The sequence below is a fragment of the Astyanax mexicanus genome, chromosome 9, assembly GCF_023375975.1.
Source record: "Astyanax mexicanus isolate ESR-SI-001 chromosome 9, AstMex3_surface, whole genome shotgun sequence".
Classification (NCBI taxonomy): Eukaryota; Metazoa; Chordata; class Actinopteri; order Characiformes; family Acestrorhamphidae; genus Astyanax; species Astyanax mexicanus.
Window position 1 is genome coordinate 23,573,935 of NC_064416.1, and position 27,760 is coordinate 23,601,694.

The 27,760-nt window shown below is 37.4% G+C and overlaps 3 protein-coding genes across 7 annotated transcripts in view; 1 reads left to right on the plus strand and 2 right to left on the minus strand.

Moving 5' to 3' along the window:
• ints14 (integrator complex subunit 14) overlaps nt 1-21,001 on the minus strand; it is a 28,369-nt gene extending 7,368 nt beyond the window's left edge. Inside the window, exon 1 of the mRNA XM_022679665.2 lies at nt 20,750-21,001. The gene's annotated coding sequence lies outside the window, so the exon portion shown is untranslated. The remainder of the gene's footprint in view (nt 1-20,749) is intronic.
• Nucleotides 1-24,364, plus strand: slc24a1 (solute carrier family 24 member 1). Of its 4 annotated transcripts, none has more exons than XM_022679664.2 (11): nt 1-534; nt 1,752-3,023; nt 8,114-8,179; nt 9,310-9,418; nt 13,812-13,862; nt 16,142-16,225; nt 18,152-18,243; nt 18,443-18,733; nt 19,494-19,583; nt 19,691-19,857; nt 22,487-24,364. In XM_022679664.2, exons 2-11 carry the CDS (start codon nt 1,911-1,913, stop codon nt 22,734-22,736), a joined length of 2,313 nt encoding a protein of 770 aa, XP_022535385.1. In that variant the 5' UTR covers nt 1-534; nt 1,752-1,910; the 3' UTR covers nt 22,737-24,364. The 4 variants fall into 4 exon arrangements, with proteins under 4 accessions (XP_022535385.1, XP_007249223.2, XP_015461275.2 ...); XM_007249161.4 differs by lacking the exon at nt 13,812-13,862 and adding an exon at nt 15,046-15,072 and having other exon boundaries at nt 2-534; XM_015605789.3 differs by lacking the exon at nt 13,812-13,862 and having other exon boundaries at nt 4-534.
• A 5-nt stretch (nt 24,365-24,369) lies between these two features.
• Nucleotides 24,370-27,760, minus strand: part of dennd4a (DENN/MADD domain containing 4A) — a 34,949-nt gene continuing 31,558 nt past the window's right edge. For both annotated transcript variants that reach the window (XM_007249159.4, XM_007249160.4), the window contains 2 exons: nt 26,954-27,018; nt 24,370-26,850 (listed from right to left, as the gene is read on the minus strand). In XM_007249159.4, the coding sequence (XP_007249221.2) occupies nt 26,714-26,850; nt 26,954-27,018 (202 nt within the window). In that variant the 3' untranslated portion in view covers nt 24,370-26,713. The remainder of the gene's footprint in view (nt 26,851-26,953; nt 27,019-27,760) is intronic.

Consider the following 27,760-nt stretch of genomic DNA (forward strand, 5'->3'; position numbering starts at 1 on the left):
AAACAGTTGAAAGGACATACACACGCGCTGGTTATTATTCAGACAGCACAGCAGTTTCTTTCACTCTCTCTCTCACAACGAGAAAAAGTCCCTCAAAAGTACTGCGATCTCTTTTTAGCTGTTTTCTGTTGTTTTCTTCGCATCGTCTTTTTCATTTCTACACGTTATTTCTTCTGTTTGTTCCGCTTCGCACTTCGTAAAGAACCAACAAACGGCTGGAATAATTGGGCTGAAATGGTTCAAGACATAATGAGAGAGTAGGGAGACAGGACACATAATCCTCTTAAAAGACTTCAGGTATTAGGTATTATGCTGATCCACGGTGAAGAGCTGTCCTGCGGTGCGTCCTGATTGACCTGAGCCGCTGCGCCCAGCATGCTCGCCTGTCCGCCGGAGCTCCGAGTGCAGCCCAGCTGTGTGGCCAGCAGCCTTCAGCAGCGCCCCGGCTCCAGCAGCAGCAGCACCGCCGCTCAGTACAGCTGCTCTCCAGCGACCAGCACCACCACAGCATCGCTAACCACGGACCACAGCACGGTAACCCTTACCCACTCTTCTACACTAACGCTGAACCATACAATAATAACAGCAGAAATACTTAAACTGGCTTGTGCTTTTCGTTCTTTCTCAGTCTATATATTTTTTTTCATTCATTCAGTTGTTTCCTTTTCTATAAAAGTCTTCAGTTTATTATGTTTTCTTTTCTATCTATTCCTCATTCATTCTACTCTTTCTTACCTATTGTTATTATTTTACTTTCTGCCCATATCTCTTTTTAACTCTCTTTCTATCTCTCTGTCTCTGCTGTTTATTATTTCTTCCTTTCCTCTAGTGATTGCTAAAATGTAGTTTTAAAATGTTTAATATGTGACTTTCTAAAGGATTTATATCTTATCTTAAGTAATCTTACATTATTTGAATATAGCACAGTACCAGTCAAAGGTTTGAGCACACTCTTTTTAATGTTTTTTTCTTTATAATTTTAATTATTTTCCACATTGTAAATTCATACTGAAGACATCAAAACTATGAAGAAACATATATGGAATTATGTAGTAAACAAAAGTGTTACACATACCACAAAATGTTTTAAAAACAAATCATAAAAATGTTCATTATGGCACCATTTTCTACTGGAATGGCAGAAGGGCACTCATAGATGGGCAATGATTTATTCCATTGTGAACATTTCTTGGTATAGAGTGCAGAAGTGGCACTTTTTTTATCACTATTTTTTTAAGTGAAGCCACAGGATCACGTTTTCTTTTTTTGCAGCATTACTTTTTTGCATTTTATGATGCTTTTTTTTATTACCATGGGAGCACCAGAGGGGGCAGTTGCCTCCCTAGCCCAACCGACTCTCCTTACCTAAATCTATATTTTTTAATAACCTTCAGAAGAACCTACAATGGTTTTCCAACGGTCTATATGGAGCTCTAAGAGGTGCTGAGCACTTGTTGTGTTAGCTATTTTTTCTTCAATATGTGGTCCAACTCATTTTAAAACATTAGTTTCGGGTAAGTGATTGTGGAGGTCAAACACTTTTTTGTTTACTATAATAATTCCACATGTGTTTCATTCATTTGTGTTCAGTATGATTGGTACTGTATTAAAATGACATTAGCTATAAAAACCTCACTGTTTATTATTATGTTACTATTAATCTGTATTTCTGATAGTAATTCTCATAGCAGATGCACACTAATACCAACCTGTTGCTGTTGGACCTCTATGCTTTTGTATCTGTAACCTAGAGGCCTAGGAGTGGATTCCTCCAGCTCTGAGAGAATGAGATGTTTCGCTCTGTGACAGGGCACTACACACCCCATCCTTATTTGGGGGAACTCTTTAGACATACTGGGTTTTTCTGCCCAAACAAGCAACTTGGTGCCCTTTAGGAAACAAAGAGCAAGATGTATCTAACTCGGAGAAAGAGACTTCAGCTGAGCCGGATTATATTTCTCCTGTCTGGGGTTTTGCTTTGCTGTATATACCAACTTACCATCAGGACCAGACTACCAGAACCATGGCCAGAACCTCAGATTGGAGAAGAGCCAGAAGATGACCCAGAGGATAGTTTGGAAAAACCCACTCAAGGACTGATGCAGGAACCAGGAGTAACGACTAAGCTGACCACCACCACCAGCACCACTACTACTACTACTACTACTACTACAACTACTACAGCGCTGGAGGCCCTAACTCACACAGATGCGGTTCATCCACCAGAGACAACTGCCACCACCATGACCCCTCCGAAAACAGAGACAACTGGGACAACGGAGTTAACCACAATCCTAACCACAAACAGGACGATCATCCACTGCATCTATGTGGACCCAGACCTTCCAAAGCCCACTCCAGCTCCCACACCAGCTCCTGAAATCACTACACCTTCACTCACAACCACTGCAGCCACCCCTGTACAGCCCCCTCACATTAAAGGCGAGTACCCCGTGGACATCTTCTCCGTTGAGGATCGGCGTAAAGGCTGGGTAATTCTGCACATCTTTGGGATGATATATATGTTTGTTTCGTTGGCTATCGTGTGTGACGAGTTCTTTGTCCCTACTCTTGGAGTCATCACTGACAAGCTGGAGATTTCGGACGATGTTGCTGGGGCGACGTTCATGGCCGCTGGAGGCTCTGCCCCTGAACTCTTTACCTCCTTGATTGGCGTGTTCATCTCACATAGCAACGTGGGTATTGGGACCATCGTGGGTTCAGCTGTCTTTAACATCTTGTTTGTCATTGGAATGTGCGCTCTGTTCTCCCGGGAGATGCTCCACCTCACCTGGTGGCCTCTGTTCCGGGACGTGTCCTTTTACATCATGGACCTCATCATGCTTATCATCTTCTTCCTGGACAACACCATCATGTGGTGGGAAAGCGTAATGTTGGTGGGGGGCTACTGCCTTTATGTCTACTTTATGAAGTTCAACGTCCAGATCGAGCGTGCGTTCAAGTCTCAGATCAGCAAGCACAAGAACATTGTGAAAGTCATCTCAGTGGAAGAGCCTGAGAAGGTGTGTCCTATTTATTTTTTCCTTTGAACAAGGTACACCTTTAAAAATAAAGGTGCAAAAGGGAACCAAAGTTGTTCTTTGCAACATTGTGATTGAAAAAGATTTTAGTGGTAGTAGTATATTTAAAGGTTCTTTGAAGCATTTTTCAATATCGGCTGAATAGCAAGTTGAATGGTAGAAGGTTTGACCTGTCTGCAGAACCTTAAGTTAACCTAAGTTGGCGAACTGCTTCAAAGAACTACTCTTGTTCATCCTAAACACAGTAAAAACATTTGTATGGGAAACTGTGTGGTTTATACACTGATATACATTTTTAAAAAGTGACGGCAAGAAACAGGTTTGGATTTTACAAATTGTACATTACATTACTTAAATGTTTTACACACATACATGCAAGATAAACAATGCTAGTGAGCTAACAGTTATAGGTAGCCACATGCAGCTGAATATTTAAGTCATAATAGCATCTAGAAGCAGCTAAAGGCATCTTCTAACATAAAGTATGTTTTAACAAAGCACAAAGATCTACTCACTGTGCTGTTAATAACTCAATACCACGCACAGACATAGAATATGCTTACCAATGCACTTATGCTGGCGTAATAATTTAAGAAAATAACAAATTCCATTGTAAACTAGACAAAACTTGTAATTACCAGCTCAAAGGTATCACTCTCCAGGCTGCAGGTAACTCTACCATTTGAACTACTTTTCCTACTCACTTTAAATCATTAGCAGTGCAAACTTGTGAAGCTAGCTTCTAACTCAAAACAGTGCATGTTAGAATTTTTGGCCCAATTCACACCTGTCAACATGAGTTGACATGAGTGAACTGGCTTTATCTGAATGGCTATGCATTTTGGCAGACAAAACAACTAGCTTAGCTTGCATTCCAGCCACATGTATCACCATTACCTATTAGCATATAACTGTAGCATGCTCTGCCATCTTGTGCTAACAGCTACAGTACATCATAAGGAAGCACTGTAAGTGATTTGCAGCACACAATTAGAGCATGTTAATGTGGATCAGGAGGTAGGCAGGTATACAGAAAGGTATGCCATATACACTTTTTTTCAATGTAAGTGATTTTTTTTTACAGTCCTGTGGCTCTACATAGAAAGCTACTGTTTCTTTTTCTCCAAGCATTTACTGACTGCTATCAGGACATAAAGGGTATTTCAGGTAATCTAACACATACTGTTTTTTTAGACACATACTATTGCTTAACTATAGACTTTTCAATACTGATACTAAAATAGCTGTAATTTTGCTTCAGTTCTGCCTAACAGATTGAGCGAAATGATATTATAACACTGTATCCAAAACAGACAACAGTGAAATGCAATTGTGTTATGTTTATTCATTAAGCAGACACACGTGTGTTAGCCTTTGATGAGACAAATGAAAAGGATCTCTTGTGTTTGTGAGAGCGAGACCTCGCTAATGAGTGGTTCTGTAATGCGTGACGTGGTTCGTGCAGGCTGACAGTGGGACTTCAGTCAGTGTTAATGTTGTGCACTAAAATGATCTAATACTGCTTCCACTGTTTTTATTAGGGATGCACAGACTATTATACAACTGAAGAGTAAGCGAAAATACCTAATAACTTATAACAACATATAATTACTTATGTATTTGAAGCCATACTGTGCTTTGTTGGTATGTCTGCTGTAGAGACGTAGGAAAATATTGATATATCGATTCATTGTACTATTTTATTTTGCAGTACTGTATCAATTTTCAAAAGCAAAAAAACGTAATTAATTAATGATTAATTAACATTTTAATGATTAATTTGCAAGTAAAGAGTGTAAATAATCCAGTGGCTTATTTAGTGTTGAGTTTAAACCCTGAACACTACACTAGACTGCTTATCTTTATCTCAGATTTTTAAATGTATAACAGTTTTCCTAAAATGTGACTTAATAAATTACAATATATTAACTTATTTACAGTATCACAATATATCACCTACGACATTATATACAAATTTTATTACCATTTCTTTTTTATAAAGAAATTGTTTGCTGTAATATTGGTAGATCCATAGTTTTTAAACACATTGCTCTGATGCGGCTAGAATGTGTTGACTAGCTGCCCTCCTCATCCTCACTTTCTCTCAGCTTAGATGGTGTGATGAGTGAGCGTTTTAGAGAGATCAACACTTACACTAATCTGATATAATGTTTCTACACACACTGTACAGGCAGTACTGCATGAGGAGATTACTTATAGTATTGAAGAGGTTCACCTCACACTATGCTGTGAACTGATGGTCAATTTGATGAATTATGCTTATTAAGGAACAGCAGCCTTTCTTTGGGCATCTTTTTTTATTATTTACAAGAATGGCGTAACAACTTATACTTACAAAGAAAGATCTTTAAAGCTTGTTGAATCTCAAGGCAATGTATTTAAAACCATACTACTTACTGTAGATCCACAGGACCCCCGAGAAAACATTTTTCTAACAGATTTAGCTAATTAACTTTGATAAATTACAGTGACTGCTGTAATTGTGTCAGCACAGCATGCATTTCAAGCTGCCGCTCTTATTTTCTACCCCTGGCTTTGGCCAAAGCTGTTCTCCCACCATAACCTGTAATCCTTTGAGGGTCTGCTCTGCCGGCCAAACTGTGTAACATATACAGTGTTTAAGCCTGGTAAGTGTGATTGAAGCTTATATAGTGTTAGAAGGGTGTAAGAAGGCTTACAAGGCCCGAGAGGCCCTGGACCTGAATCCAAATAAACCCACTGGCTCACATTTATCACAGATGATTAGGAGGCCAGTCTTAACACACAAAGAACAAAGATAAAGGAAAGGAAATGCTTAGGTGCTTTTTAAAATCAGTATAAAGAGTGTTATAACGTAGTTGTGCATATCTATGAATAAAACATTGTCACATTTATATAAACATTTTTTTCCCAATGCACAAACACAATGCTGCCAACTGTGCAAGAATGAATCTTATCACATATATATCTTATCATATATTTAATCAGTATCACCTTTTATCACCTTTATGGGTTTTACATTATGTTTCAATTTTCTTTTTATTTTAACTTAGATTTAATGATCTTAAAAATGTAAAAATATCTGCCGAATCAATCTGGAAAATGTCCCATATAAAGCACTACTAACTGCTTAGACATTTCCAGAGAGGATATTTTGGTAAAGTGGTCCCAAACCAATCCAGGAGCAATGGATTTTAATGCAGTCCCACAAAATATGAAACTGCCCTACCTCAGACAGCCACAATACCCTCAACATGAGCATGATTTAAACATATTGCATTAACTGATAAATAATTTTAGCCTTAATCGTCACAGGATTAAAACTAATTTAAAAAATAACAAAATCAAGGATGCTATTTGTTTTAATTTAATTCAAATAATTTACAATCAATGTCTGGTGGAAATCTGTTAAACATGGACATTACCAAATGCTGAGTTTCCTCCAGGCTTTTACTGCACCGCTTTTAGATGCTGCTTTTTTACCTTCAGTTTTGTCTTCAGTAAGGTAAATCACTGCTAAATTGGGTTGAGGTCAAGTGACTGACTCAGCCATTTAAAAACGCTCACTTTCTTTATTTTAAGACACCTATTTATTTAATAAATTATTTATTATCTACTAAGGAAATCTGGTAAATCAGATTAAATCAGCACTTAGTGTGCTACCTTTTGCCACTCGCAGTATTAATTCAACACCATTAGTGGCTAATGTGCATCAGTTTTGCAGCACATACTAAATCTAACAAAGTATAGCTTAATTAATTTACACAGAATTTATATTACCAGTGCCTTATCAGTCTAACCTGACCTTTCTGTTCCTGAGTTTTACCAGTGGTTTGTACCCTATGGTAAACCCTCTGTATTGAAATTCATGAAGACATTTCTTGATTTTTAACAGTGATGAATCCATCTCTTGTTCTTGACTAGATGTAGTGAAGGGTGCTTCACTAAGGAAAGAACATTTTATGGGCTTCTAGGTCTTTTGGTGTTGCTGAGCTAATCAATGCATTCATTATTTAAAAATATACCAGTTTGTTGATTTGGCCATCCCAAAAATTCTGGTGTCTCTATAAAAGGTTTGATTTTTTTCAGCCTAATCATAGTCTCCTCAACCAGCACCAGCACATCTGTAGATTGCATGTTGAGAATTTCTGTTCTCCAATGCAAATTCTGCACTTGAATTCAGCTACAGGCCTTTTCTCCTTAATAACAGTGTCCAGTTGCACATGGATCTGACTGTAAAAGAGACAGAAAGCAAGCTAACAATGAAACAAAAGAATGGCTGCATCATACTGTCTTGGACATTTTAGAAAACCAGTACAAGGTTGACACGGTTATTTTTTTTATTACTGAGCAAAAAAAATATAACAGTTAAAAAATTGTGGTGCACTGACTAGGGTTGGGACGAAGTATCAATATAAGAATATATTGTATTGTTTTGGTTTGCGATACATAAACAATACATACAATTAAATATTGATATTTTTATTGAAACACAGGTGCTCTAAACTCCCTACAGTTCGCCCCCCAATTTGATTACTAAAGTTACTGCTTCATTACTCCATATTGCTTAATTACTTACTTTCTTTTCAGATGTTCTCATCAGACACCTTCTGTAACAGTAATACATTCAGATACACTTTGTACACTTCATTAAAAACATCATTAGATAAGCTAATTCTGAAATGTGATATAAATCTTGCCTGATTAGTTTGGATTATGCAAAAGAACTAAAATACATTTAATATTCCTTTCAGTATCCTGTGTAGCCTGTCTATTTGCATGTTTTCTCTAATGTCAATAATCATCATTTAGATTCCCAAACCTCAGCTGTTTCTTAATGCCAAGAATGCAAAAACAGACTTATATTCTTGGGGAAAATTGTTTCCTTACAAAAACAAATTAATACGGGCATAAGGCATTGTAAAAACTATTGCTGTTTGTATCATATGAACTAAGATTTGAAACGTAACTTTAGGGCAGTCTGCCCCTCACACTATAGTAGTAGTTGAATTAAACTATGACTGTTAGTACTTTGAATCTTTTCTGATGTTTCATATCATTGTTGTTCATAGGAAAATGGGACATCAACTGAGGACAATGCCCCTCCTGAACCCCCTGAGGACAAGAATCGATTAAAGGTAATGAAAAATGGTTCCCTTGTCCTGTCAAATGAGGGCAAAAGTCTGTCTGTAAGTCTGTTACCCAGTAAGCAGAAGATTAACTATTCTGTAAAAGGCAAAAAATACGCTAGTCATCATTAGAAAAGACCAGGTAATTAAAAATACAGATTTTGAAAATACATTTTTCAAACGTTGACTCTTATCAAAGCGCTTTTAGGAAGTTTGAAATTAAAATGGTGCAGAATGAAATGAAGCTGTTGAAAAGGGGGTCAATGATCCTAAACACACCTCAAGGTCCCCAGAGCTAAACATAATTGATCACGCAAGATGGCTCAGAAATCTTAAAGAACTTTTACATTTTACACTTAACTTGGTATGATACTTGCTGAAGTTGATGTCACCAACAATGCAGGTTCCCAAACTTTTGTTGCGGGAATGTTCTGATTTTTTGTTATTTTAAATCTGGAAGTGGTCCAGCAGACTAAGGTACAGTCACCATGGTTTGGGGATCACTGGTTGGAATAATGCTTGCCATCAGGTCCACAGTTACTCTCTCTCTCTCTGTGTAGGAAGATTAAACTCTCTCTTCTGTGATGTTGCTTGGCACAGATGTCTGTTAGCTGATGTATCAGAGCTGGGGACCTGGCGCTTTCTCCTGTGTGTGCTGGATAGCCAGTAATGCTGCACTGGAGGCCATGGCTGGCTTCGCCCTCCCAGTGTTGGAGACATTTCTAGTGATAGGGGATGTTCATGTGATTGGGCAGTGTGCCTCCAAATTGTAAAATTGAATTTGTGAACACCCAAGTAGTTTTCATTTCATCTCATTCATGAAAATAATGAATTACTAAATTTTAGAGAGCAAATCAAAAGAGTGTCTTATTATAAACGCTGACATTTTGTATACTGAATGGCAGAATAACACGAACTGTGCTTTTTAATGACACTTGTTCAGTTTGTAATCTGCGAATGCTAAAAAATATTGTCTAAAGTACCAAATGAGTTTTACATTTCTATTTTCCATTGTGGCGATTGAAACCAACTGTAAACAAGTTTTCTAGCTCTGACCATGAAACAGGGACCTCTTTCAGGATGTCATGTCTGTGCGAAATTGAGTGTTTGTGTCCATATCTCTTTCTCCCCATCCTCAGCTAAAGCCCACACTACAGCGAGGGGGCAGTTCAGCCTCTTTACATAACAGCACCATGAGGAACACCATTTTCCAGCTGATGATTCACACACTAGATCCTCTGGGTGAAGGTAAGAGCACTTCAGTGCTATGTCCCTTCATAAAGAAACCACATTAGCATACATTGAATAAATCAAGCATACCCTGTTGGCTCTTGAACAGCAGTATAACTAATAAGCTGCTCATACTGCTGCATGTATGAGTGCCTATTGTGGGAGTAGACATTTATGTATGAGTAGACTTCAACATAACATTTTGGAAAAACTAAATTGAGTGCAACATAATATTATTTTGAGATTATAAAATATGTTTTAACTAGTTATTTAGTAATAAGAAGTCCACCGGTTGAGAAACTAGAAAACTTGCAAACTTCAGGGTGAGCTGACATGGCATATAACTCTAAGCCATAAACAGTGGCGTAAAAAAGTATTTGTTTTTGCAATTTTGTCATACTTACATTTTCAGATTATTAAACAAACTTTAATATCAGAAAATATAACCTAAGTAAATATAAAAAATACTTCTTAAATTAATCTTTTATTTATTTAAGGAAATATTTAAACCAATCTAGTCCCTTGTGAAAAAAGTGTTTAATTAACTGTGATTAATCACACTTTTTGGAAATCTGAGTTTAATTTCACTACTAGCCACAACCAAGATCTCAAAAAGCAACACATCATGCAGCCATCTTAAGAAATTCTAAAGCAGAAAAGAAAACAAAATTATCTGTCAGTCTGAAAAAAGTAATTTTTAAGTCATTCGGGACTCCAGCAGACCACAATGAGAGCTATGGCCGAAAAATGTAACCATGGGAGAGTTTCAATGCAAAAATGCTGCAGAACTTAAAGAACACATCGGCCCATCTCACATTTGCTAAAAAACATCTTGATGATCCCCAGGACTTTGAGTAAATATTCTTTGGACTGACATGACAAAAGTGGAACTTTTTGGAAGGTGTGTGTCCTGTTGAAACTTCCTAACACATAATTTTAGAATAAGAACATCATACTGAACTTAAAACATGGTGGAGGCAGTATGATGGCATGGGGCTACTTTGCTGCTTCAGGGCCTGGACAACTTGCTGTAATAGATGAAATCAAGAATTCTGCTGTTTATCAGACAATCCTGAAGGAGAATGTCCGACCATCTGTTTGTGACCTCAAGCTCAGGCGTATTTGGGTTCAGCAGGACAATGATCTAAAGCACACAAACAAGTTCACCTCTGAATGGCTTAAAACAACAAAATGAAGTCTGATTGAGATGCTGTGGCACAATTTAAATATGACGTTCATGTTCGAAAACCCTGCAATCTGGCTGATTTAAAACAATCCTGCAAAGAAGAGAGGACCAAAATTCTTCCACAGAGATGTAAAACACTTATTGCCAATTATCAGTAAAGATTGATTGCCATTGTGGCACAACCAAGTTATTAAATTTATGGCGCAAACACTTTTTTTCACACCTGGCTAGATTGGTTTGGATAGTTTTTGAATAAGAACAATCGTTGTGGATAGAACAATAAAACACGAAGCATATAGCTTTGTAGAAAAAAAATAGATAAGTAATAAAAAAAAAAAACACGGTTTTCTACCAAAACCATAACATTGGCCACTCCTGTAAAAAAACTATTAAAAATGCAAAAGTGTGTTACAAAAGAGTCCCTTTGTCCTTCCCCCAGTAAAATGGATTAGGAAAGTGTTCCAAATGAAGGCAGCACTAAGTCCAGATTGGTATTAAGAAGATAAATGCCTCTCTCGCACTCTATGGAGTGATGAATGATTCAGTAGGTGGAGCATGGAGGGATATTGGCTTTATGATATTTTGTCATGTCACATCAACAAACATGACAGCATTTAAACAGGCAATAGGTTCATTATCAGACAAAATACAATAAAAACGTTTGAGTTATGTATCATATGGCCATGAGCATGACAGATCAGATTATGAATAAAAATTACCTCTTGAGGATGCATTATCAGTGTCATGCTGCAGTTACACAATGTCTATTACAGTACAGTTGTACACTCTTAAAAACAAAGGTGCTACAAAGGATTGAATTCATGAAGAACCATGGACCATTAATAAACATATTTAAAAAAACGTGCAAAGAATTATTTAGATGTTTAAAGAAGGTTCTTTACACTCACAGTTCCTCACAAAAAATGTTTTTTTATGCAACTAAAACTGGTTATTCTATGGCATTTAATATACTCTTTTTAGCACCGTTTTTTAAAGCATGTACCAATGAATAAACTGCAAGTTAATGTTTGCTTAGAAAACATTTTGAGTAAAAAGTGATCTGAGACACTGTGCTGCGATCTGAAAGTGTGACTTAAAGTAGTGTAATAATACAATAATCCTGCCAGTAATCCCTTGCCAGTCACTTACACTGTGTTCTATAAACCTGCTGGTAGAAATCACGAACATAGCTTGTTAGATCATCATAAGGTTACATCATATGCATCCAATGACCCTTTCTAGCATGGTCAGCATTAGGGGTCAAGGAGGTGCTGAGGGCTCCTGTGGCCAGTGACCTTCAGGGTGTCCTCGGGGAGTGGCGCTCCACCTGTGGCCTCAGGGTCCTAGCTCAAGCTGCCAGCACTGCGCTGCTCCAGCTCATTAAGCTGCTTTTGATTGAGCTCATAAAAGCTGGCCGAGAGCCAGCCTCCAGTGGCCCAATCCCTTTATCTCAACAGGGCTCTCCCTTATTCACACGCTGCAGATACTGCCCACCCGCCGCACCACACTTGGCATGGCACTTGTTGACTTTACATTAGCCATTCATCTTTATTACCACACTCAGTATGGGGCTAAGTAAATGCCGGCTGATATACTCTACTCATCTTGCATTCTCTTGACCGTTTGCAAGTAGTGTTGGGTTTTCTGTTGTCTGCTTAATTTAGGTATTTACTTATATTTGGATAAATCCTGCAATATGGAGCATCACGATCACCACAAAATTTGGCTCGGTATGAAGTTCTATAGTTAACAGCACTTTTCTGGAACATCGTTGGGTCAAAGGGAGCAAAAACAACCAAAGATAGTGAGGAATGTAAATAACAGCAACAAATAACTGTTTTGTTTAATCATCAGTATTAAATGAGGTCTTTGTCTGGATCAGGCCTGTGGTATTAAATTAAGCTCTAAATGGGGTGGGTATATTCATACGGATCCATGTGGTCATCTTCTCAGCGTCTTCTCAGTTACTTGTTTTCTGCTAAGATAAACAGGCCGTCTGTACTCGATCACTATAAAACTGATTACCCACAGAAATCATATGTACATGTTTTATAATAAAATTTAAAATCAGACTTAAACTGACCAGCCATAATATTGTTAACACCTCTTTTTTAATACAATCTGTCTTTTATACACATCTATTCTATCAGCTCCACTGGCCATATAACCCACAGGACCACCACAGAGCAGATGTTATTTGGGTGGTCAGTCATTCTCAGCAGTGAAACTGACATAGTGGTAGTGTGTTAGTGTGCGTTGTACTATGTGTGTATGAGTGGATCAGACACAGCAAGGCTGCTGGAGTTTTTAAACATTTTGTTCTCTCACTGTTCACAATTTATTAGGCACTCCTACCTAGCTGATCCTCTTGATCTGCTCTGATCTTTTGCTGCACAGTTTGTCTTGGTTATTTTCTAGTCCTTCATCTGTGGTTATATGATGCTGCCCACAGGACACTAGTGACTTAAGATTTCTGTTGGTGGAGTAGTCTCTGCCCAGCAGTGACACTGAAGTGTTTAAAATCTCCAGCAGCACTGCTGTGTCTGCTGCACTTGTACCAGCACAAAACACACTAACACACCAACACCATGTCAGCGTCACTGAGAATGACCCACCACCCAAATAAAAGCTGCTCTGTGGTGGTCCTATGGGGGGCAGACAATTAAAGAACAGAGTGAAAAAAGAATAATAAATTAAACAATAATTTAATTACAGAACAACAAAGTGTTCTTACATGCCCAGTGGAGCTGATAAGATGACTACATAGAATGGAAACAAGGAGGGTAATGTTATGGTTTATTGGTTTATTATTAAGATATTTAGAAATATTTGAGATCTAAAAGAAATTATATTTAATTCTAAGACTTGAAATAACATATTAGGTCTTTACAGGCCATTACAGTAATTTCTAACATTTGCAGAAACCTGCACATGTGTGTTTTGATCCATTACCAAAATAACTTCTGGTCAGCTGTGGACCTATGTAGATATATTTTTATTGATAGGTAGTGTAGAGGGCAGCTGATGTACAGTTGGGATACAATCAGTATTTTTTTTTATTAAAGTCCATGATTACAGCAGTAATGTCATGTCATCACATTTTAGATTGAATCGTGTTTCTCACTACTGTAACAAATCAGTTGTTCCTTTGTAGGCAAATACATCGTTTAATTTAAAGTCATTGTGTTCATTTCAAATGCATTTATATGCATCTCTGCTCATTAGACTCAGTGTTAAATGGAGGTGCAATGCCTAGCAGCTCTTTGGGAAGTAAAGGTAAGGACGCTCAGGGTGTATTTCTGTGCCCATGGTGTCGTGTCTGTGTTTATTTGTGATGTGATGGAAGTCAGAGTCAGACAGTTAAGATTTCCCAGCTTACATCAAACGGTGTCCAAACATAGACTACAGTCAGGTTCAGAACAGAAGGGCTGTTTAAGATAAACAGCATGGATAATGTGTTGTGATACATGTGTAATGTATGGAATCAATGCATGCTTTTATTCTAATTTAGTTCATTTTTTTAACAACATCAAAGGGGTCAAAATTATTGGTGTATATTTTCAGCTTACAGATGGAAGGAACAGACATTTTGCTTAAATAGGAAGGATTAGACATTGTTGCTGTTTTTCTGGCCCCAGATTATAAAACACCAGATACAGACAAAATGTGTACTGTTTTCTATGTTCTCTTTTGTTTTTTGTTTATTTTTTGTTGTAAATTCTTTAATTGACCATGTGTAAATTCTGGCTTTACCTTTTTTGGCCTTTTCTTTAGATTGGAGAACACATTTAACCAGTATTTTTCTATTCAAAATAAATTTCTACCCGTAGGTAAAGAACACTGACATGTCAAAAATCATGTGACTGAATTATCAGATGTCAAATAAAAAATCTGTACTGAAATGTGGAACCAAGGTGGAGTATTTGTGACAATTGGCACATACAATGCTTAAGTTTTGAACAATTGGTATGGTATGGAAATTAGGGATAATACAATAATAGGCAGTAATGTATAACAGTACGCACAAAATGCTTAACAGGATCTAGAACCAAATTTTACGAACAAAAACCTATAAACCCTTAAAAAGTTAACAACGTGCCATGCTTAGCTTAGCTTAAGCTGATTGGTGGTTCATTATGGCGGGTGCAAATAATGCACAGGAACCAGATCCACATGGATTATTTACCTATTTTCAATTGAAGGGTTGGGCCTAATTTGAACAAATTAAAACAATTCTCCTAATGCACAAGTTTATTAAATTATTTATGTTTATTTTGTATTATTATCATAATAGGTGCTTATTTGTTTTGTAGCCAGGTATGATCTGTAAGCTGAACTACTTCAAAATAAATTAGGAAATCTATCTTTATGCATTTAGAAACCAAACCTGTACTGAACTGTGATGTCCCAACTGTGGTGAAACCTCTGTGACTTTTGTGTTCCGTTCCACCCCTTATAGCCACTAATGCTGCTGGCATAATCTATGGTAAATATCTGAGATTCAGTGCCCCAAATACTACAGTTTTAGTTGACTAGCTGTTTAGCTGTCTCCCTGAGTTATGTACAAGGTAGATGTGACACTTTACCTTCATAATTAGTTTAGAGCAGTATTAGGGATGCACTGAATATCGGGCAGCCGAAACAAAATGACTAAAAAAAGTACCTTTGATGTTTGGCTTACCACAAATATTTTAAACTGTAGTTTTGTAATAGTAAGACAAAGATACTTTTGACCTATTTATTTAAGGTGTGGTGGAAAAAGGGGCAAATTTAATGAAAACCTCAGAAAAATGTGGCCTGTATTTGGCCTTGTCAAAAGGTTCAATTTTGTTTGGTTTCGGTTCAGCCAAAATGTTTCATTTTAGAGCATCCCTAAACTGTATAGTTCTTTAATTTTACATTGCATTTTCGTTGCATTAGTCTTTATTTATGAAGATTTTTTTTACATTTAAAATTCTCCATACTTTCATATTACTCCATAGTTCTGTACTGTTCTCAAAGTGTTTATAAAAAGAGTTTTGTTTTGCAATTAATTTTTTGTTTAGGATTTTATCCACTTTTTAATGATGACCATTAAATATAGTAGTGAAGGTGTTTCCTTCATCTATGAAATGACGTTTCAAAAGTATTCTTACCTATTCAAAGGTTTTCTTTAGACAGTAACAGTATGTTCCTCTCAGCATGTAAACATTGTAATTTTTTTTTTTACTTTCTATTTTCTACCACATTATTATACTAAGAATGTATCGAGTATTAAGCCAAAATGAGAATTTCATGGCCAATAAAAAGTGTCTTCAGGTGCACCAATAATTTTGACACATTGGTAACACTTTAGAGTAAGGGTCACAAATAACAGTTTCCTAGGAGTAATAAACATTGTTTATTATTAATTAAGACTTTTTTAAAATAGTTAATAAAGTCTAACAGTTGATAGGAATAAAAGCATGTGTTTGTTCATGTTTTAAACATAACCATATCTGTGCTGTCTATTTTATGAATCTTTGATGCCTGTCAGTCTACACCTGACTGTATATTCTACTTCTTTTGGTTTGCAGTGAAGTTTAAAGACAAGGCTCAGATTTTGAACAACATGGCCAGGGGGAAGGTAGAGGGCAAAGAGAAGGAAAAATCGGGCGAAGGTGAGCTCTAGTATTCCACCATGCAAATCTTAGTGTCTCCTAGTCCACAGTTTGTCATTATGTTTGTAAAGAGCTTTATCCACAGGTCAGCGCATTGTCCCGTCTCGCAGGTGAGCATTGCTGCATATTCACACCGACGCTTAATGTGGCATTTGCAGAAGCAGCAGTGCACCAGCTGGGAGCCGGATGAAAGGTGCAGAGAGAGGGCACTGTGCCAGTAGCCTGGCCTCGCTATCCTCTCCATACACAATCTCACATTCCATGCTGAGGGCTTTGTTTGGAACCCAGAGCTTCTTTACACATTGGGTGCCATAATGATCAAGCTCTGCTTTATGAATTAAGTATGAGACCCCAGATCAATGAGGATTATCTGGCACAGAGGAAATGATATGGCTTTTGAAATAGCTGCCAAATGATATGATGATGTTATTCCATCTGAAGCACCTACTGCTTCCTTTAAGTAGCCTTAAAGGTTAGATTGGTGTTAAAATCGATCAGCAAATGACGTCCCAACCAAATCGGCTGCATTCCATTTAAACACACTATTTGACACTATTTTAAAACATTTCCATACAACAGTTATATAAATAATTTGGACGTTAAAAATGGTTTAAAAAATATGCCCCACATTTTGCATTGTACAGTTTTTTGTGTCCCACTTGTATACACTATACAATATTTTGTTCATCCAAACACCATAGAACTATGTCCACAAGTAAAGTGCTGTGTATAAGGCTAATTTAATGACACACAAACTGATAGAAGTGCTAATAAACTGCATAATTCTATTGCTTTTACTACTGTACAGTTCTATTATTGTATTTCTGAGGGGCTTGGCAGTATTCTACCCCTAACATTTCAGAAAAAAAATGACTTAAAATGCTTTGTAGTCTAGTAGAACTAGAAAAACGTGACCAAATATTCCCTTACCTTTGTAACTACCTTTTTTCAGAAAAAAAGTGTAATCTTAGATGTCGGGGTGCTCTGTGCTGAGTGATTATCTCATTGGTGAGTCATCTGCCTGATCCATGTGGTCATCTTCTCAGCATCTTGATATCTTGAAGATACTGTACATGAGGCACTGCTAAATCTCACTACTAAATAGCCTTAGAACTATAAAAAACACCACATGTTTCCCAGACTCTCTGGAACTCTATCCATTACTGGGATGAGTTGTGAAGTTGGCAATGAGGTGGGGTGGTGATCACTAATATGCTTGATGTTGAATATAACCAAATACTCTTTGCAAAACTCCAAAAAGTAGAAAGGCTCAACCTCCAAGAAAAGCAGGCTAATACTCTTAATTCCTCTGATAATCCTATTGATTTCAGAAGAAACAATGGATGAGCACATGGCCCAATACTTTAGTCCATATGGTGCATCTGCTGATTGACTATTTTGTGTTATTGTAATACAAGTTTTCACTATAAACATGTAAAAAGAGCTGCGATAATGCTGTAAATAACAGGAAATGCTTATGTGACTTAACGAGGCAGAGTGAAGTAGAGTAATGTAGAGGTTCACAGTGAGCCCCGCCCCCCCAAACTATTAATTATTCAGAGAAAAATAAGTGCAGCCAAGCCAAGTGCCAAAGTGTTTTGCCAAAAGAGTTTAAACTAATTTACAATCCAAATTTACTGTGTTTCACATTGATACCAAAATATTCCATTCTTATCACTGTAATCGCACTTCACATTTTTTCCCATATTTTACACTCCTAATGCTGACTAATCAGCTAAACCATTAAACCAAGAAAACCATACACTACAGTTCAAGGGTGGAGTTGGTCAACCAAAGCTTTGCTTTAATTCTAGATCTGACAGTTGTTCTTGGTAATGCACATGATGTGTGTCAAGTCTCTAGCTGAATGACAGAATTAAAATCAGCTTGGTTTATATTTCTCTTGTGTCTTGTGGAATCACACAGGTGAGGACAGTAAAACAGAAGAAGCCAAAGATTCTAAAGAGCCAGAAGCATCCAAGGAGGAGGGCTCCAAGGACAAGGCAGAGGGACAGAAGGTGGGGTTCTCCTGTATAGCAAGGACAGCTGGGAATATCTGCGCTTTCGTAAAACGTATTAGTTATTTAAATTCAATAAAGCTGACAGTGGTGTTCCATCATGTAATTTAATATCCCTGTGGATTTGTCGTTTTTTAAAAGATTGGACATTTATTTTTTCTTTCTCCATCTCCTTATCTTTTTCACTCTTTTTCTGCAGGAGGAGCCAGAGTCAGCAGCAGCAGCAGAAGGGGAGGACAAGGGCGAGGGTGCAGAGGGATCGGGAGGATCCGAAGACAGTGAGGAGGACAGTGAGGAAGACAGTGATGAGGATAGTGATGATGATGACGATGATGAAGATGAAGAAGATGAAGACGGTGAAGATGGTGAAGAGAATGATGAGCCATTGTCCTTAGAGTGGCCAGAAACCAGGCGCAAACAAGCAACCTACTTGTTCCTGCTGCCTATTGTTTTCCCACTGTGGCTCACTGTTCCAGACGTCAGAAATCCCGTAAAGCAACATTCTTAATAAAAATGTTTATGCTCATTGTAGAAGAATACTTTTATGATTATATTAGAATGAATTAGAATACAGTTATTAGAATCATCAAAAATATAGCTCCATCCAAAAGGAACTGTTGTATTGCAATGCTGTTCAAAGGGAGGAAAAGGGATACCAGAAACAATAAATTGACTGTATTTATTGATCTGCTCATACCGAAGTAAAGTGTAAGGGATGTGTAATGTACCACTCCTTAACAGTACACAGCCCTACTTGGTAGGAAACCGTAGAGGTTCCTAGAGGTCGCAAACTTCAGTTCACTCGTCCAACAGGACAAGTCTTGTCTTCATACTGCTGCTGTCTCAAGAGCTTGTATGGAATGGATAATTTTAGGACACCATTAGGAACCGCTGCATCTCTATCCTGAGACATCTGGCATGTTGTGTTACACATTTTTCACACTACACACATTCTGTATGTGATCAATAAATATTGCCAATATCTGTCCAAACCTATTGTTCCTGGTAACATTTGTACATCCTTCCAAATAGCTTTGCAATCCAACACTTTATTCTGGGTGCAACAGAAACAGCAGCAATTTTTGATGATAAGTATACTAAGCAACACAGTCTCTATCAGCTCAGACTGATTTCAGACACTTGGATGCAGAGTGTCTTTGAAGTGTTAAGTAATGTTAGGGTGGACTGAGGCTGCTGACTGACCTCTATTCTCTCTTCTGACTCTCTTCACTGGCCATTCTGCTTAACAGGCATCCAAGAAGTTCTTTGTGATTACATTCCTGGGGTCCATAGTGTGGATTGGCGTATTCTCCTATCTCATGGTGTGGTGGGCACATCAGGTCAGTTTGGAAAAGCTCACCAGACTCACTGTTACTGTCAGTAGATGTTCTCGGTATTGAAAATGTGATTAATTCATACACTTTCTTAAACTGTTCTTTTCTCCAAGGTGGGTGAGACCATTGGCATTTCAGAAGAAATAATGGGTCTCACCATTCTGGCGGCTGGTACATCCATCCCTGACCTAATCACCAGTGTGATCGTGGCTCGTAAAGGACTGGGAGACATGGCTGTTTCCAGCTCTGTCGGCAGCAACATATTTGACATCACTGTGGGGTAAATTAGCAAGGCTTTCAGGCAATAATACAAAAGTGTCATATGTTTGGAGCAAGAACTGTTGGTAGGACTTTAAAATGGGAATTTGAGGGGCTCTAAATCCTGTGGATTAAGGCTCTGTTACCAAGATCTATTTGCCCTCACCATTAAGAGTCCTTGAACAAGGCTGATGGCTTCTGGCGGCTTATTTATTTCCCATATCACTCTTAATCAGAATGCGAATTATACAATAACATGTGGGGTCAAGTTATTCTCCAGGGTATAAGAGGAAACCAGTACAGCACAGGTGCTTCAGTGAACTGAAGTGCTTGCTTACTATAATGTCTACAGTGTGGAAATGATAAATCTATTACACCAACTAATGTGGCAAATACCACAAAATAACATTTATAACATACATTTATGTTCACATGTTGTAGTTTGCACTGTTCACATTCGATTAACAAATTTATAAAAAAGAAATACAAAAATCACAAACTTACTGTAAAGGCTGCAAGTCTTCTCTGAATGGGATTACAAAGTCTTAAAAAGTCCTAAATTTGATTTTCTTATACCTGCAGAAACCCACAGTAAAACCATATGAAGTTTTCATATGAAATTTCATATTCATGAGTCTGTAGTAGATGTTAGTTGCTTTAAGAGTGTTTTAGACATTTCTGTTTATATTGTGCAGCAATTACAAACCGTCTACAAATAAAACTACACCGTTTTTTAACTATATAAGTTAAATGTTCTGTTCCACCTTAAAATCTGAAAACATTCAAACCCTCAGCCCGAAGCAGGTGGACTGATAAATTCAAACAAGCTACAATATTTATGACTCTTTGAAGGTAATTAAGTGTGTTTAAATATACTAGAAACACGCAGTGTCATTGTTTGTGCAGGAGCTTACCTTTAAAGGCGTTTTTCATGCCGTAAATATACGCTGCCCCCATCGGGTTTAATTCAGGTAATTCGGGTATCTGTCTCTCACCGTCAAAATAAAGCTCTAAATCTTCTCCTGTTATCTCTATATGAGTGTAGAAAAGTGCTGCACATCTGTAGGGAATAGTCGTTAATACTGTATCAGTCGCTCGCCGTGTTTTATGTTGTTAGGACTACAGTTTTTCCCTTTTTGTTAAGGTCACGCGTTTTCTGCCGCGGTACCACATTGTACACGGTAACCAAGCTGAACTGGGTTTAACGACAGAGGCGTGGTCATGGGTGTGGCCACGGGCGTGGTCACGGGCGTTGGCATGGAAACGCCACACTTTGCGCACTGCTCCACTGCAGCGCACTGCTCTGGCGCTGTAGAAATAACTGAACCCAACGTGATGTCAGCTACATGTTAGAAAACAAAATTTAAACAAATTTACATGCAAAAAATAATTACATTCAAGAAAACAAAATTACAAAAAAAAAATACATAGGCAAAAATTACATACACAGAAAAACAAATTTACAAAAATTAAAACAAATTTACAAGACGCAAAACATTTTTACCAGCACTGAAACACTTTAATAAACTGCGATTTCTGACGGAAAGGGAGGGTCTAACACACAGGAAGTTTGCGGATTTTTGTAACTTTCTTTTCTTGAATGTAATTCTTTTTTGTATGTAAATTTGTTTTAAGTTTTGTAATTTTGTTTTCTGACATGTTAATTTGTTTTGCACTTCAGGGCCACTGCAGCTAAACCCCCCGTTGCACTAAACCCCCTTTTTTGCCGACTCCACCCTTAGCTCAAATTTGAAAAAGGCCAAAAAAATGGGAGGAATAGTTAATTATCATATTGATGTATGGGTTTAGAGGCAGGGCAGGAGGGAGAGTTGATTGGCTGAGCTGCAGCAGCAGCAGTAGTGTGCCTTGGATCTTCGTATTGTGAGTGTCTGCGTACTTTGGTTAATACTGGTTCAAGGCTGTATCAGGTTTGGTTAATACGCCTCACAGGTGTAAGTGCTATATGCAAGGACACAGGTGTATTAACCAAACCAAACATAAAAGCGTTTTTTAAAGGTTAGGAAATGTTTATACAATTTTTAAGCAGGACTGTGTGTTTTATTACTTCAAAGGAACACATTTCAGCTATTAATGGAAAAAATATAGTTTAGGGTTTAGTGGCTCTTTAAAAGAGGCTTCATAACGCAGTGAAGAACTGGATTCCTCCTCCATAAACATCGGAAAAATATTTAGGCCTATAGCCCCTGGAACCCCAAAACTATTGTTTTTATCCATTTTAGGGAGTTCATGTCTTAATTAGGTGGGCATGACCTCAATGACAAGATAACACCTTACAACTTATACACTTGTGGGCATTCCCTGAATTTATAGTTTATGATCAATTTACATGCTCATATCCCATGGCTTTTGGCATGTCAGTGTATTGGGCAGCCCTAATTTTGAATAATTATATCAAATGCTCCTATTAAATCAATGAACCTGATAGATTTAAATTTAAATCACATTTCAGTTTTCTTCAAACTAATAATGCATGAAAGTTTAAAAGGACCATTAGGTACAGTCATTTAGGATAATGTTAACTAGAACTCATCAGTTTTTATTTTAGCAGAATTAAGAACTTGACTGATATGTTCCCTCAGGTTCTAACATGAATCTTACTTTACTTTTCTTCTCCTGTTCACTTCCTACAGGCTGCCGGTACCCTGGCTGATGTATTCCTCCTTCCACGGGCTGGCACCTGTGGCCGTCAGCAGCAACGGGCTCTTCTGTGCCATTGTGCTGCTCTTCCTCATGCTTCTGTTCGTCATCATCTCCATCGCTGTGTGTAAGTGGAGGATGAATAAGAAGCTGGGCTTCACCATGTTCCTGCTCTACTTTGTGTTCTTGGTGCTGAGCGTCATGCTGGAGGACCGTATCATTGTGTGTCCAGTGTCTATCTGACCAGCGCACCTTGACTAAAAGCATTACCGACACTCCCGCGTGGCAGACACTCCTGGTCACACGCTGGCATTTGTGATGTCCCGATTAACCCTCCAACATCTGTCCCTGTATTGAGCATCTAGATCTGGGAAGCAACAATATAAAAAAATGATGCATTCACAGCTGAGACTGAGATGTCTGCTCCCAGAAACCTTTTAGAAGGCTAATGTAACTCCACTGTGCAATACTAAGCTTGTACAGTAGATACCTTGGGCATTTATGTACTGTAGTCGCTGAGCTATCACTGTGTCCACTCACTGTCCACTTTACACACTCCTACCTAGCTTGCTCATTTACCATGTAAACCATGTTCCCCTGTTGCTTCACAGTTGCACAGTTGTAACCAGCAGTCCAGCAGTAACAATGAGGTGTTTAAAAACTCCAGCAGCACTGCTGTGTCTGAGCCACCACTACATACCAGCTCAACACACTACTAACACATCACTGCAGTGCTGACAATGACCCACCACCCAAGTAATACTTGCTCTGTGGTGGTCTTTCTTGTAGATTCTTCACTATTTAAGAATGAATAAAAGAAGAATAATAAAGTATGCAGAGAAACAGATACAGGACTACAGTCTGTAACTACAAAGTGCTCATATTTGCTCTTTAAAGCTGAGAAATAAATGGACAGTGAGTATAGAAGGAATTGGCCATAATATGATATGACTGATATGACTGTGTAGATGTTCCATTATAAGAAAAAGGTTAAGTTGTGTGCCACATAATTATAGCATTCACTATATTAGACCATGCCCCCAAATACATATTTCCCAGTGTTCCATTTTTTAAATGTTTTTTTTTTTTGTCAAATTCACTAATTTTTGTGGGAAGTGATTTTTGGACCATATATTATTTCAGAATCAATTAGCGCCCAGCAGCGAACACTGTTGCACCCTTTTCTTTAAATTTTAATATTTCAATTTTACCACACATTTCACTGCTAAAACTGTAAAATATATTATATTTTGTGTTGAGATTGTTATGTATACCTTTTTTTAATGATCAACCCATGCAAAGGCAACATTTTTCCAAAGTAAGTGGTCCTTTAGAACAAATGATGAAATGTAATTAATTGCTTAATATGAAATGTTTTGCGTTGTGATTGTATTGTCTAATAACGTGGATTTCCAGAACTTGCAAATGTATGGAAAAGTCACTAATATTGGAGAGGATATGTGCTTATTGTAAATGATGTAATTTACACTCATACTGCAATGGAGTTATTTTTGTAATATGGAATACTACATAACTAATATAGAACACAATTCAAGTAACTTGTGCTTTATGTAAAAAAATACATTCTTGAAATATTTAAAATCATTTTTAAAATAGTCACCTGCAAGAAAGTAGTCTTTTTGATGTATTCTGGTTTTAAAGGTCTTAAAAGGTTAAGGATTCTCAAACCAGATTATTCTGCTCCAAGGACGACATCAAATAGAGAGGAGAAACTGTCTGTAGTGAATTGCACACATTTGTTTTGTGATGTCAGATGTTCAGTGTATCAACATTCATCAAGAAAATGGGGTTTCTCTCACTCACTCAATCATTTATCTCCCTCTGTTTATAATAAATGAGCCTAAAAGACACCGGCGACTGTTCAAGTGAGTTTATTTACAGGTATAAACAGCATCTGCAGACCCTGCTTGGATCTGGCGAATTAGGGAATATACAAATATAACAGAAAGGAACACAATAAATGATATGTGTAAACGTATCGGCCTGTAACAGTACTTAGCATACAAAAATCAGTTCGTACATCACGTTTTATACTACAATATTTAAAATGTCAAATATTTAGACTTACCAGTATTCAACAGTTAACTGATTTAATTAGCTTGTAACTTAAAAAGCAATTTTTTTTCTGCTGCAGCAAGATTTAGTGTAAAGGAAATAGAAAACAGCCAAAACATCAAATGGCAGTGTCAGGGCATCTAATTCCAAAGTCTTGCACAGCATCTGGTCCAACTAGGTAAACTTGAAATCTTTGGAGAAGCAGGATAAACTATGTCTGTTAATTTTTTTTAGGTTGGGCCAAAATGGGCATTGCACTCAATATAGTCTCAATAATAATCCATAAATGTGGCATATAATAGTGAACAGCCTAGATTAGAAATAACAGTAATGGTGCAAAATCAGTGTTGCTTCAATTAATGTTACCAAGCAAATGAAGGATGATGGATTAAACTATGTAAAAAAAGAATTTGCTGCAGTCGCTGTACATTTCATTACCCTCATTTAACTGACTTACAGTAAGTGCTCATGTGCTCTTTACATCTGTGTAGTTCCTCTCATCAAGTACCATGATAGTGTACCATCCCTTACAGTACCGTAAACAATTTATAAAAAGATTAAAAATAACAACAATCATTATAAAAAAAATTACAAGAGGAATTAACAATAATACTGGAATCATATGCTATAGACAGACGACTTATGTTATAAAAAAAAATCTAAATCTAAGTCAAATGCATCAACTGACCCAAAGCAGAGCTAAAACGATGCCTAGATCAATGTGCATGTTGAGTTGTGCGCAGGATTGTGTTTTTTTTTTTTTTATTAAAAATTAAAAGAAATAAAAAAGCCATTAAGAGCAGTGCACTCTGATAATAATGGAACATAGTGTTTCATTATGCTTTGCAACATGATGCAAAACTGTCCATATGTAACGCACAAAAAATCAAGAATTTCAAAACATCTGCATCAGCTGACGTGGACAAACAAAAACCCACAATCAGAGTCATTCCAGAGTCGCAATACCTAATATCTAATGCAGGTGTTGAAAATGCTTTCTGTAGTTGGTCTCCATGTTGTAGTTCCACAGCTCATCTGCCCTGTCGTAAGGCATTGCTCTGGTTTTCCAGTTCAAAAGTAGAAAAGATCTTCCCGTAACATTAGATTACATTAGTAGTAGTACACGATTACATTTACACTGTACGTAATTATTATTTCTTTTTTCTTCGCTCTCCATGTAAACAGTCTCGTAGTTCATGAGTTAACATTTGATTTGGTCCAGTTCTGTACCTCACCTATTCAAAAGTACACTTCACAGATACTACGATGGTCTCCAGGACCACGACCACAGACGCCACGCTCTCAAACACACCACATGGTATTTCCTTTACAAATGGAGACAAGTCAGTTATAACAAATACAAGTCTTAAAATATACTTTTATAATACAAATATTCTAAATAATAGAATAATAGACTATGTACACAAAGGTGATTTTCTTTTGTGATAATATATATATATATATATATATATTTATATATATATATATAAGTGCCCCTGGAATACTGGGAGAGGAATGTGTGGAAACTCTGAAGGTTTACTGGGGTTTGTTCATTGTGCTTCTCTACTTATGGCCCCAAACATGATTGTGAATTTATATTACTGGTATTCTGCTACTGGTCCCAAACCTCCATATGAGCCATTCTAATCTGATCTGATGGGAGTGATGCTATGACCTGAGCACTAGATAATGATATTGCTCCTAATCTACTCTGATCTCAGTACTAACTAAGCATTACCTGAGTGGAGCTAAGTTTGAGTTTGAATGTGATTTGGGGCTTTGGGTGACACATTGGGGAGGGAGAAGTTTAAGGGAGAATATGAGGTAAAGATTGTGCTAAAAACAATAACAACAACAAAAACAACAACAAAAAAAGACAAGTGTTCACAGGTAGTACCACAGTGAATGGGGAGCAACTGGCCACATACAACGGTTGTACCACAGAATGCTTGGAAATGCCTCTTAGTCTCTACATGGCTGCTGGGAGCCAGAGGTAGCTTTGGTAACACTGAATCCTCAAGGTCATGCAAGTAAGATGCTCCTTCTTTGGCTGGACATGACCTGTCACAGACTCTGTGTGTCCTTCTCTGTGTGATGAAAAGGGAGGAGAGGGGAGGAGGGGGAGAGGCATCAGACGAGAGAAATCACAGACTCGGCAGCCCGAACGTCCTCCTGCACTCCATGACGCCTGCACTGGGCGGTCGGTCGCAGTTTTGAGTCATCTTGACCTGACTGGGGGTCAGACGATCATACGCCATCTTGTACTCGCGATCAAAAGCATCTGTTAATTAAAGGCAAGATTGAGTAAGATTGTGAGTCCACATGCAATATCAATGTAATATTAATACATAATCAATTAACCTTTCACAACAGAGTCAACTCACCAATATTAATACTGTTTTTTCCCAAAGCCACCAGAGACAAGAATAGGAGATCTCTATACAAGCTCCTGCAAAGAAGCACAAAATGACAGGGTTTACACATCTGATTTACAGACATTTCTTGCAAAATGTAAGTAAACAAGCTAAACAGTAATAGTATATTATTATATACTTATTTAAATACTATATAATATATAATAGGAATTTCCCAATCAAATTTTTTTGTTCCTAAATCATTTGATTTTGAGTAGGATTCTGCAATGCGGTAAAGAAAAAACATAAATAATATAAGTAAACTGTAATAAAAGTGTAGTGTGGTTTAGACCTGGCAGACTAGATTCAGACTAAAATGTTCTAATTTATTATAATATCTCAGGGTAGTTCTGATGCTTTTCAATTTTGAATATTGTAATGTGCAGGGTTACTAAGTTTAACAGAGCTTTAATGGAAGGAGGAAATGCTGTGTGTGTGCGTGTGTACGTGTGGGCACGAACGAGTGTGTACGAGACAGAGAGCATCTAAAGAGCTGTCACAACAGTGCGAGCGGCCATGAACACACAACAGACACTTTGGTTATATGAGGGAGTTGTTGCTGCCAGTGTGAGCGCAGAATAGGCAATGCAGCCAAGTGTATAGTAAACTTATGAAGTAGCAATGTAACTTTCTGTTTTTGATGAAAATGTTTTTCACCCTATTCCGATCCTTTGAAAATGATGTGAATGACACTGATTTCAGATCGGGGACATCCATAATATATAAATGACAAAGTGAAAACAGGTTAGGATGCTTTCTTGCTGTGCTAAAATTTTT

What these genes read in the sequence shown, in the direction of transcription:
- slc24a1 (XM_022679664.2), top strand. Translation starts at nt 1,911, where the DNA reads ATGTATCTAACTCGGAGAAAGAGACTTCAGCTGAGCCGGATTATATTT. An exon ending in ACAAGGCAGAGGGACAGAAG is followed by an intron (nt 18,244 to 18,442) that starts GTGGGGTTCTCC and finishes CTTTTTCTGCAG; the next exon opens with GAGGAGCCAGAGTCAGCAGC. An exon ending in TTCCAGACGTCAGAAATCCC is followed by an intron (nt 18,734 to 19,493) that starts GTAAAGCAACAT and finishes TCTGCTTAACAG; the next exon opens with GCATCCAAGAAGTTCTTTGT.